The following is a 13,083-nucleotide window of genomic DNA, read 5'->3' as shown; positions in this document are numbered from 1 at the left end:
AGGGGAAAAGGAGTTCCCAAAGAAAAATAAGGGGCATATATTTACAAAGTTGTACATAGGACTGCAACCAAATAGACAGTCTTCATAGCCTGGCTGAATAAACTGTAATATATATATATATACTCAATTCACATAATTCACAGAAAATAAGGAATTGTATCTCCTGTAATGGGGGAAAAAAGGGATTGAAGGTCCAGGGCTGATGGGGGGGGATAGCGTCGACGTTTCGATCCGACTTTACGGCAAAAGGGAAACTTCAACCTCAGCCACGCGGATCTTCCTCAGGACAGGGGACTGGATGAGGGGCTGCGGGTATGATTCGAGCCCAGCGAGGCCACCCAGAAGTTACGTGTTGGTTTAGGGTGAGAGTTCCACAATGGTATCGCGGTGTATGGTGAAAATGAATTTCAAGGATTCAATAAATCGGGGACTGAAGAATCAGTTAGAGCCAATGCTGCCGGAGCTCTGAGCCAAATAACTGTGCTTCAGCTCCGATTCTTCAGTCCCCAATTTATTGAATCGTTGAAATTCATTTTCACCATTCACCACGATCTGCTGAGGTTTCCCTCATACGTTCGGACATGAGTAACATGAACTCTAGACTCAGAGAAGTCGAATCTACCACTGGCTCCCTGGTCAAGTATACCTACGTCTTACAGAAGAAGTTGACCGAATTACCAACCCAAAGCGACAGAATGGAAGACCTCCTTGATGAATACGAAGGGCGTTCACGGCGCTACAATGTGATGATACTTGGGGTCCCGGAATGAGCTGAAGGGCAGGCGACAGACCTGTTCATTGAGGACCTGATCACAAAGCATCTGCAACCCTCTAGGCTGTCCACATTTTTCACGATCGAGCGGGCACAAAGTGCCCGGGGGCAGACCTAAACCCGGAGTTCCCCCATGACCTATAGTGGCAAGAGTCTTCAACTATAGGGACAGAGACAACATTCTACAAGCGGCTCGAACGGCACCACCAATAGAACTTGAGAACAGAAGGGTGACCTTCTTTCCTGACTTTACGATCAGGGTCCAGCGACAACGTCGAAACTTCCTTGAAATCAAGAGAGCCTTGCAAGAAAAAGACATTGAATACGCCATGCTCTTCCCTGCCAAACTGCGTGCGGGAGCGGAGGGAAAGACGTGGTTCTTCACTACTCCTGAAGAGGTGTGGGACTGGCTTGATGAATGGCGCGCTGTGGGGAAGAAGACCCACCAGAACTCACGAGAGAGGCAGGAGCAGCGCCGATCGGAACAGAACATGAGACCCGCACCAAGTGACAGTCTGCGGACAGACGGCAACCAAAAATGACTGTTCTGTATACTTTATGGGAACTATCCATTGCCCACTATAACTTTGTCAGAATCACTGCAGGTCTTGGCCTTCACAGGGGCCATGGACTCCTCGCAGGAAAAGGGGCTGTCGACTATCCTTCGCCTAGACATTGATTATGGCGTTTAAGTTAGCGGATTGGGGACCCCGGGCACTCAATTTCATATTGTAGCATCTCAGGACATTTATGGTAGAAAGGGCGCAGGGCTGGCACCCGACCCACTAGTTTAGGGGTTGGCGATAGGCACTCTGCAATGTTGGGGTGGCGGGAGGTTCCCATACTGCCATGCAGGGAGGCAGGGGGGGGAACAGTTGTGGAAGGTTGGGTGGGGGGTAATCTGCATATTTAGCATATACGATGCAACCATGTACGCTTGCAATGGGGCGCAGTTCGCCCCACACAACGACAGTATGGGGAGAGGGGTTTCTTTTTCTAGGTTTATCCAAAGTTTTGACAAGGTAGAAGTGACAGGTTATATTAATGCCGAAGCACTATCTGTACTTACAGACACTGGGTTTACAACAGGAGCAATAGTCTGTAAGATGGCGGATAGTCGAGAAAGCCATGCACTTGCTGGGACTACCTTAAAAGAATGGACTGACACACTGCACAGCTATGGAACTACCGTTACCAATTGGATTTAAACTATTATCCTGGAACGTCAATGGGTTGGGGGACAAGTTGAAAAGGGGCATAGTGCTGCAATATATCAAAAGACACTTACCTTATGTAATGTTGCTTCAAGAACCACACTTAATGGGGAATGCATGCCAGGCTTTGATGCGTTGGGGTTTCAAATTAGTGGCGCACTCGGCGTTCGGATCTGGTTCTGGGAAGTGGGGACTCTGACCCGGAAAAAATTTCAGATGACGAACGACTGTATTTGGACAGACAATCTGGGAAGGTTTGTGGCCCTTTCAGGGTGCTGGGAGGGACGTACGTTAAATCTAGTCTCTGTATACATTCCACCTGGCCTCCAAGCCCCGGCAGACCTCTTAATCTACCTGCCTGAGGGGCGCCTCGTGATAGGGGAGGACTTTAACTCTATTGTCTCCGATAGGCTATATCGCTGGCCCTCCAGAGAACTTCCGCCGGCTTGCACACAAATCCATAACTTCATGGCAGCTATGGGCCTTGAGAATACATGGAGGGCGCTCCATCCCACAGAGCAGCAATACATGTTTTAGTCTGGGGCTCACCGCAGTATGTCTAGAATAGATTATATTAAAACTCCGGCAGACCTACTCTGGAATGTCAGAGAGGTGAACCACCTCGCAAGGGGTATATCTGACCACTCGCGTATTTGGGCCAGGGTGGAAGTGGGAGAGCCACAGAGAGGGAGGACTGCCCCTATTAACCCCTGGTATCTCAAGATCCTTAAGATCTACAACGCGATTGTGCATGGCACGGAACACTACTTTCTTGAAAATGATCGTCCGGTTGACTCGACTCAGACGCTTTGGGAGGCCTACAAGGTCGTTACAAGAGGGACGGCTCTCTCCCAGATTGCCGGCACTAAGAGGGAGAAACAAAAGGACCTAGTGCGCTTGAAAGCTGACATTTTGGAACTGGAAGGGAGACTCAAGGATGCTCATCTCCTTGTGTTTGCTTTGTTCGCCCAAAGTTGGCAAGGTATGCCCAGACGTGGGTCCCTTGCTCACTTTGTCACTGGATTCAAGCTAGCCTTGCTGAAGAGGGCTGTTAGCCCGAAACAGGTCCCAGGATGCTTGTTTCCGGTCCTGGGAAGACATGGCTTGGAAGTTCGGGCTGGACTGTTCCCGTGATGAACAGGGTCAAGATTGATTTGCATATAGCGGTGTCTAAACTGGGGTGGCAAAATGAGCTTAAGAATGATGATGGATTCAACCCAGATCTGTGACTGGGGGTGAGTGTTTGAAAAGTTTCAGCACTCCGTCCATCATCTCCTTGTGTTTGCTTTGAGACATGACACGCTTTGCGACATAAAACGAAAGAATATCTTGCTCTGGCCACTGACACGGCAAAGGCACAACATAGGGCGACACTCAGTAAAATCTATGAAGTGGGTGACAAGGCCGGGAAGATGCTCACGTGGCTCGACCATAGAGAACAGGCCAACAGAGTTGTGGTAGAACTTGCGACTGAGTCTTGCCATACAATCTCGGACCCGAAAGAAATTGCGAACACGTTCGGAGATCACTACCGCGGGGTGTACATGTCACAGACGACACATATAGAAATAGACGCTCTTTCCCTACTGCAGGACATCCCCTTGCTGACCCTCTCCGAAGACGAGCGATTAAACTTAGACAAAGACATAGAATGTACAGAGGTAGAGAAAGCTACACAGGACCTGTGTGTGGGCAAAGCATCGGGCCCGAAAGGTTTGCCTGTTGAATTATATAAGATCGCCTCAACGAAAATTACACAACACCTCACTAATATGTTCCATGAAAGCTGCGAAGCAGGGTTGCTCCCGGCAGACCAACGGATAGCCAATATTGTGGTCATTCACAAGAGTGGAAAACCCAAGCACTTATGTTCCTCCTGTAGGCCAATTCCCCTACTCACTGCTGAAGCCAAGATCCTGGCTAAAATACCCACTACCCGTCTGTTACAAGTCATTACTAAACTTGTCCACCCGGACCAGTCTGGCTTTATGCCAACCAGAAATAGTTCACTTAACCTCCGGAGACTGCACGGCGTGCTGGATCGGGCTGATGCGATAGGGGAGGACACGGTGGTGGTGTCGCTTGACGCGGCCATGGCGATCGACACGATCGAGTGGCCATACATATTTGCAGTACTGAGAAAACTAAGTTTTGGCCCGGGCTTCTTGCGATGGATACGCCTCCTTTATGCGGAGCGCCTGGCACAAATAGTGGTCAACAACCGAATTTCCCCCCCATTCAGTCTCAGAAGGGGAACCAGGCAGGGTTGTCTCCTCACCCCATTGCTCTTTGCCCTAGTGTTAGAGCCCTTGGTAATGTTGATACAGAAGGACCCAGTTATTAGAGGGCTTCGATGGGCTGAAGAGTGGGAGGATCGCATATCGTTGTACGCCGACGATATCTTACTATACCTGGCATCACCGGCAGCCTCCCTAAACAGAGTGTTGCATATTTTCATTGTCTTTGGGGAGTTTTCTGGATATATGATGAACTGGTACAAGTCTGTTGTCTACGTTCTTAGTGGTAAATCTCCTACCTTACCGAAGGGCTTCACCATTGTTGAAGTTACTTCAGGATTTAGATACCTGGGGAGACGGGTGTCTAAGGACCTGTCTCTTTTCCATGACTGCAACCTCCTACCCCTGCTGCAAAGACTCAGGAGTGATGTCCTGCACTGAAAGTCACTTCCGTTGGGGCGTGCTGCCCTCTTTAAAATGATGTCCGCGGTTTTTATATGCCCTGCAGAACACGCCACACCCCGTGAAAACAGACTATTTTACATCTATCAACAGTGCCCTGAGAGAGCTCCTGTGGGAAGGGACACCACCACAGATATCAATCCAAAAGCTTATGAGAGGCTGGTACGATGGGGGAATAGCTCTTCCAGATATCAAAAGATATTACTGGGCGGCGCAACTTACTGCCGTAAATCAATGTATGTACGGGCCGCCAGGCGATCCAGGATTTAATATGGATCGATGCTTACTTCCAGGGGGAAGTTTCATGGGTGCGCTTTATGCAAACCCTTCTAAATTGAAATTGTCGGGACCCACTGGACATGCTGTCCAAGTGGGGCGTGCCACCACGACCAGCTTGGGCTGGAAGGACAAACTCACATTAGCTACCCCACTTTGGGATAATGCACTCTTAGGTAATTTACGATTCACTAAAGGCTTTGACTGCTGGGACCTCATCGGTATCTCCACGGTCCGAGACCTATGGAGGGCGGGGGTGCTTTCGAACGATTCAGGTACTTGCAGATTAGACATGCACTGCAGGCAGCAATACCAAAAGGAGAGATGCCACCAGAGTCGTCCCCGCTAGATGACAGGATACTAGACGGTAATCTCCCTGAAAATACAATCTCTCTGGCATATGAAAAAACTCATTAACAATATGCCTGATCCCCTACTCTGACTCAGGACTAAATGGGACCATGATGTGGCGGGGCTGGATGATGAGGAATGGCTAGAGGCTCTCGCCTCACCTAAGGAAACTGCAATTTCCTCCAGACTCAGACTACTTCATAGAATATACCTCCCGGGGCCAACGCTGGTGAAGATGGGTTGTAGGTCCAGCGCTGACTGCACGAAGGGATGTGGGCAGGAAGGTACCTTTGTGCACTTGCTCTGGGAATGTCAGGCTATCCAAGAATACTCGGCGGGAGTGGCGAGCAGCATGGAGGAAACAATGGGTGTTAAAATCGACTGTACTATAAAACTGTGCCTTTTAAATATTTAAATACTTGGGGTCCCACAGACTTAAGCACCAAAGAGAGAACATGGGTGGCATTGGGAATGATGATTGCCAAAAGGAATATTGCCAGGCTGTGGGGGGCGAAAGACAAACTGTCAGTGAGACTTTGGGAAAACGATATGGACCATTGTTTGTTCACCGAGAAGACAGTGTATGAATCTAGAGGTTGCCCCAACAAATGGACACAAATATTCATTCTTCATGTGACCAGAGTTGGTAGTAGCACAAAGCTTCATAGGGAGGCGAAAAGAGCAATAAGGAAATATCCCACTGCCCAAGCTTGGGACAAATTAATATAAGATAAACAACAAAAAATAACTACCTCGCCCTTCAACTCTTCCTCTGGCAATATTTTAAATAGTAATGTCAATGGTTACAAGTCTCCAACAATATATATTTAACACGGTTTTCTTTCCCACATTCACCACAAAAATAAATCCCTATTTTGTGCACCTTACTTTAATTAGCTATTAAGACCATGAAAACTGACAGATTCAGCTTACAGCAAAGACATTGATCAAGCAGTTTTGGCTCAACAAAGCAATGATAGATCTTCCAAATTGAAAAAACAACAAGTGTGATGCAAGGGACCAGGAGACACCTCATGTTAGCAACCAGCAAATGCCTGTTGGTTAGCAGATCCAACCGACAGGGTTTCTCATGCTTGGCATACTCCTATGAATGCAGGTATGTGTGGCTAGAAGTTAAGATGTGTGTTCTTCAATATATGTCCCTACTGCAAAGCAGGACAGTTCCCCAGAACCACAGCGTTAATCTCCACTAATATGGTAACTTGACTAATTGAACTAAAAATGTATCCACATGATTTTTTGGAATTTTTAACAGTGCAGCCCTCAGTATATGATTAAAACAACACCGTAGGTAGTTAATGGTCACGTTTCATCTTCTTTTCCTCTCCAACATGGCATTCGTCAAGGTTGTCCCTTATCTCCTCTTCTCTTCGTTCTAGCCCTTGAACCTTTTTTGACTTCTATCCGTAATAATGATTCTATTTCCAGTTTCCCTTATGGCGATCATCAATTGAAACTTTCTGCGTATGCGGACGATATTCTTTTATTTATCTCTGCTCCTGAAACATCTATTCCCCTTTTACTTCTTGAATTTAATTCCTTTTCGCAGGTTTCCGGCTACAAGATCAATTCAGACAAGACTGAAATTCTCCCTCTCACAAAATGTTGTCTTCCACATCTCTTTTCTTCCACTGGATTTGCTTGGAATAACTCAAAAATTAAATATCTAGGCATATGGTTCTCTAACTCCATATCCTCTTCCATTGAATTGAATACGTCTGCTGCCCTTTCTCGAATTGAGAAATCATTTTCCTCTTGGAACACTCTTTTTCTTTCTTGGTGGGGCCAGTTGGATTCGATTAAGATGATGATTGACCCAATTTTAATTTATATCCTCTCCATGCTCCCCGTTCACATCCCCTCCATCTATTTTAAACATATTGATTCATGTCTTTCTAGATTTCTCTGGAAGAATAACAAATCCAGAATCGCCTTATCTTCTCTTCGGAAGCCAAAGTCTAATGGTGGTGTGAAGTTTCCGGATTTTTGCCTTTATCATAAGTCTTTCTCCTTACGTCATCCCTTAATATGGCTTATATCAGACGTTTCCCCCTTTACTCCTCTTTGGCTAGACATTGAACGATTCTTATTACTACCCTTTTCCTTCAAAGAAGTCTTGCGTTTTTCTGCTAAAACTTCTCATACTTCCTTTACCTTGTTTAGACATACTTGTTCCCCCTTGAAACCTTTGGTCCACCCCACTATCATTTCCCATGAATCTTTCCTAGACTCTCTTATTTGGCGCAATTCTCTTATCCTCCTCAACAATAGACCCATTTTCTGGAGTGCGTGGAGATTAAGGGGTATTTTATAGGTTAATCAACTTTTTGATGGAGTTTCACCTTGTTCCTTTCCCCAATTTCAATCCTTGTTTCATTGTCCTCGCTCCTTTTTACAGAAGTTCACCACTCTTATGGTGATTATTCTTGATATATACTATTCCCTTCCCCTTTCATCTTCATCTGATATCCAAAATCCTCTTCTCAAAATACTTCTTGCTCTCCCCAAAGGTTCCCTTATATACAAATATTTTCAGCTCCCAATCCAGATCGTGCTAAATCCAAATTGGAACTTTCTTGGGAAGCAGATCTAGGATGTGAATGGTCAATCATTTTTTGGGATAAACTTTAGTCTAGATCTTTAAAAATCTCTCGCTCTGCTTCTCTTACTCAATCTATGTTTTTCCTTTATCACAGACTCTTATCTCACCCCTGCTTCCCTAGCACGCTTTTCTTCTTCTGCTGACTCCAACTGTTGGACTTGTGGTTCTTCTAATGCTATCCTCCTTCATCTTTTCTTTTTCTGTCCCTCAATCTCTGAATTTTGGGAGAAGGTTTGGTCTACATTTCTCGGCTGTTTACAATCTCCATTCCTTATTCTATACCTCTCCTCTTTGCTGGAAGTCTTTCTGACTCTTTAGATCTTTCTCCACATGACCATGGTCTTTTTGACCTAATGCTTGCTTTGGCCTTTCAACATATCTCTTTTAACTGGAAACTCTCACAAAACTTTCCATACAACATTGGTGGAACACCCTCTGTCATTTTCATAGACTTGATGCTGTGTTCGCCTCCTCTTGCAAACCAATCATGAATAGGGATCTCTTTTGATTGCCACTTACCACATATCTAGACCGAATTGTTTTACATAACACTTCTCATACAACTTCGGAAAATTTCAAACCGCCTTGAATGTTTTTATCTCTGTTTTTCATTATTTACCCTGTTTAAACTATATTATATATTTACTTATTAGACAATTGATATTTACTCATTCACAGTATTTAATCTAATATGTTTTCTCTCTATTTTTTTTCTTTTATACCTTAGTATCATTGTTTCCTCTTCTTCCCCTTCTCTCCCCTTTACTGTCCTTCCTTCCCCTTTTCCCCTTGCTTTCACTTATTTAAATCCCACAAACTGCTTTTACTCTTTTCTTCTAGATATCAGCCACTGTTTTTATTACACTGTTGAACTTGAATTCTTTTTGTATATTGCTGATGTCTTTATGTCTTAACGAAATTGCTAATAAAGCTATTCAAACATAAAAAAGAAAACAACACAGTAGGAGCTCTGATGCGTATGTTACGAACAGCTGACATGTTTTATTGTCTAGTGCTTTTATGGCAATTTCTTCACAGTTGGAGGACCAAGACTTCACCTCTTGATTCACCGCACCAAGAATCTGCCAGGTTAATGCCTACCAGCGTGCAATGGTGTACTTCACGCAATGTAGTTGTACTACATCCTGACCACCTGAGGTGTCAATGGACTCTGATTGAGTGGATCGCTACCCTATTTTTCTATACCATCTTAGCTCCTTTTTTAATTGAGTTTCTTTCCCACATTTGCCAATGGCCTGAAACGTGGAATAGAACAGTTTCAACCCCCTTGTAGCACACCAGCTAACTGATTCCCATCTCAAAACACTTAGGCCTACTGTTGGCTGATGTATAGCATTCCAGAAGGAGGACAAAAATCAGGCCTCAAATGTATTAGGTTGAATATTATCTGCAATGTGTAGTTTTATTATAAAAATTGGGATTAATTAAATGCAGAACAAAAATAACACACACAGTAATGTATGGTCTGCCGTGCTGTATTGAAAGTGAAAGATTAAAGAAACCAAATGGGCACATTAAGTTACATACACATTGCTCTTAATGGAATGAATTTTAAAAAGACGTAGCAGTATATAGCATATAGAAACCTACAGCGCATTTTGGGACATCTGGTGGCGCTAGACGGGGACAAAGTCAAAGTTTCAGGTCGACCGTGATGGAGCCCTGCCTGGCTACCCCTTGCGGTAGGCCTCAGTCAAGGTTTTTACCTTCCAACTTTGAAACTTTTCTGGAGCTTTTTCTACTGGGGTCCCTCCATGCTCTCCACCAGTCCAGATTCAGTGAGGGTTCGCCGGCTTGCCTTGCAACGAGCTCCCGGTCAAACCTATAGAAGTCATACCATTGAAGAATTCCAGCGGGACAAGCCAGATAACCAGGCTGGCTTGCGGCTGAAGATGGGCGACTCTCACGATTGGTTCCGGTCACCTCTTTTATCTTCAAACTAAGAAACGTTAACGGAGCTTTTTATCCCAGGGACGCTCAATGCTAATTAGGCCAGATCCAGTGAGGGTCCGCTGGCTTGCCTTGCGATGAGCTCCGAGTCAAACCTTTGGAAGTCAGACCTTCAAACCTTATCAGTGGGACGAACCTGGAGGGAAGGCCGACTCGCGGTTGTGAGTCGCCGGCCTAAAAGTTGCTTCAAAGTTCTGGAACTTCTTCCTGAAGTTCCTTTGAGGGTTCCAAAGTGTCCAAAATGTACTCCACAGGTCTGGAAGCTCCAGGGTGGTCCTTGAAAGTTTAGGACTTGAATTCCCACAATCCACTTGGACAAAACCCTTACAAATACACTGGAGTCACTCCAGCCTGGGGATTCTTGGTGGTGATGGGCCAGCTGCGCTCTGGTAACCTGTAGCTTGCATGGAGTCCACTCCTTAGTCCTTTTGAAGCAGATTTGATCCATAGGGCAGTAGTTCCAGATTGTGCAGCAGGCATAGTCAGTCAGAGTGCAGGGCCTGGTTGGTGCAAATCTAACTTCCAACATGGACCCTTCTTCTTCCTTTAGTTTCAAGCAGCAGTTCTGAGAGGCTTTGACCCTCTCGGACACCTATTCAGTGTTCTCTGGGGTCACACAGGAGGACACTCTTGTCCAATGAGGTGCAGGGCAACACCCCAGAGCATGACCATTTTCTCCAAAGTGTGGCACTATTTCCTCCCAGAGAGCACCATTTGAGAAGAGCTGGCTAAACACACCTCAGGGATGGCTATTCTATGGTCTCTACCCCTTGCATCTGCTCATTCCTTCCTTCAGCCTAGCATCTGGCTGGGTTCAAAGAGTGTGAATTAAACTGGTGTCTTCTAGCTGTCTCCTCCTTCCATTGAAGTGTTTTGTTTATGACTCCTCCCCCTGCTCTGGCATTCCTGTGTAGCAGGACCCTCCCCTCTCAGAAAAGCTGGCTACCGCCAGGGGGTCTTTATTACCTCAAAGGAGCATGGCTAATCCACTTAACTCTGACCAATCAGGACATACCACTGGAAGGCTGAATTTTGGCTTACAGAAAACAAAGTCTTATAACTTCTTTTCTGTACATTTCAGGTTAAATCCAACAACAGCATATTGTTGGATTGATCAATACCACTGTCCTTGAATGATATTTTTCTATAAATCCTAGCGTTAGTTATTAGAAAATTAACTGATTGCCATGTTAACCTATGCTGGAGATCTACAATGGGGAAAATGAACTGAGCAATTTCTCCAACACCAGGGCTTATAAAACATCTTTTATACAGACCCGGCCTATATCTTCAGGCTCCCCACCCCGGGACACCTAGGGCAGACTTTTGGGGTTCTGACTATATGAAAACTACGTAGAGCCACACTCCACAGTGCTCCTAGCATAGAAATAGATTTAGGGAAGTACTTTACTCCATTGAGGGACGAGAAATGTGCAATTTCACTATCACCAAGGCATAAAAAACTTATTTTATAAGGATCCTTCTAATACGTACACCTAGGGGAGACTCTGGGGTATACTAAATTATTGTTAAGTGCCCCAAACACCAAAGTCAAGTTTGAGCACCATTTAAATGTTAAAAGCAGTCCTGCAAAACAGGACTGCTATTAAACTGACCTCAGGCTTCAGCAGTGCACTCATGCAAGTGCAGAAAGGCTGCTGGCCTCTAAACTGCCATGCCCTACTCTATATTCGGGACTTAAAGGTAGTTTTAATCCCCCTCCCCTAATATGCCTTATAGGGAAGGTCATGCCAATCATAGGAGTACCCTAACCTATAGTATACCCTGGTGTATGTAGGTGTTTTCACTGTATTCTAAGTGAGTTTTCAACATAGCACTGGCTAAGGGCCTTGTTAGGCAGGGCCCAGGGACAGTCATAGTCAGTTACTACCAGTAAAAGTCAGCAATAAACGGGGGGTACCCAGGGAACAGGATGACTTTGCAACTAAATTAAACAAGTGCAATGACTGAACCCTACTGGATCCACCCATCTGGATACCCCCAAAGAGTTAGTTTTTAAATCAGTGAAGGAACCAGCCAGCCACAAAGAAATAATTGCCGTGTGGTCAAGCACAGAAAACATCATGGATAGAAGAGGAGGACCAGCAAAGAAGCACCCCTACCACCCAGCACAGATACAGCACTATAGACAATCTAAGGGGTAACCAGGGCCGGACTGGCTGTACCAGGCATCGGGCGTTTCCCTGAGAGGCTGGTAGCGTGGGGGCTGGTTTTGCAGTGGTGGGTGCTGGTTTTGTTACTGGAGGGTGGTTTTGCAGCAGTGCAGCAATATCGGCCCCCAGTAACAAAAGCAGCAGTGCTTCACTCTTGCGTGCCCCCGTCCTTCCCTCCCCACTCCGTGGCTGGTCCGGCAAAATTGCCAGGGCTCCTTTGAGTTCCTAGTCCAGCCCTGGGGGTAACTATCTTAAAATACCTCAAAGGATGTAGGGCAGCCTGAAAATGTGCTCAGTGAAATGTCTGTTGTCGAAGAGTAGAATGGCATTAAAGAAGGTTATCCAAAAGGAGAGCTGCACTAACAGATAGAAAATTACTTCAGACAAGTAGTTAAACGGTCTACAATATTGAAAAGTCTTGTTGTCCATGGAGCTCTAGCCACAAAGGTGTCATACAGAGGATTTAGGCTTTTCACTTCATGTACTTACGGAATATGAGACAGTTGGTGTTACCAGTGCCTGAATACCGATGTTTCTCTACAAGTTAATACATTAGAGTTTATCAAGTTAAAAACCAGAACGCACTTACCGGCTCGAACAAAGACTGTTAATAAGCTGTTTCTTAAATTCTGGTCCAGTGAGCTCCCCTTGAAAGGAAAATGAATGCGGTGAAAATAAACAAAAGGCAATTTTATATCTCCACACTTTTTATAATATTTTTCATGGAGCGGTTGTACCTTTGCCATAAGCTAGGCTTTCCTTTGAAGTCAGAGCAATGAGAATGGTCGGAAATAACTCCAATGATTTTCCATTGGGCATGCTCCCTCCTTTGATACCTTCAACAAAGAGATTTGCCAGCTCTACTAGTGATGCTCCTGGGAAGTGGTGGACCTAGAAAACAAAAGACCAACAAGTCAAGAGTGTGGTGAATCAATATCAAGTGTGCTGTGGTGTTGAAAGTGAACATAATGATGCTGTGCAGGACACCATAAACAAATAAAGG

General features: G+C 45.2%; 1 protein-coding gene across 3 annotated transcripts in view; it reads right to left on the bottom strand.

Moving 5' to 3' along the window:
- Nucleotides 1–13,083, bottom strand: part of FANCI (FA complementation group I) — a 556,119-nt gene that overhangs the window by 499,853 nt on the left and 43,183 nt on the right. For all 3 annotated transcript variants that reach the window (XM_085644440.1, XM_085644438.1, XM_085644439.1), the window contains exons 5-6: nucleotides 12,818–12,971; nucleotides 12,670–12,727 (exon numbers count right to left, since the gene is read on the bottom strand). In XM_085644440.1, coding sequence (XP_085500566.1) covers nucleotides 12,670–12,727; nucleotides 12,818–12,971 — 212 coding nt within the window. The remainder of the gene's footprint in view (nucleotides 1–12,669; nucleotides 12,728–12,817; nucleotides 12,972–13,083) is intronic.

Source organism: Triturus cristatus, chromosome 3_1, assembly GCF_964204655.1.
Source record: "Triturus cristatus chromosome 3_1, aTriCri1.1, whole genome shotgun sequence".
Classification (NCBI taxonomy): domain Eukaryota; kingdom Metazoa; phylum Chordata; class Amphibia; order Caudata; family Salamandridae; genus Triturus; species Triturus cristatus.
Note: the sequence above shows the minus strand (reverse complement) of the source record. Positions and strands in the feature narration are given on the sequence as shown.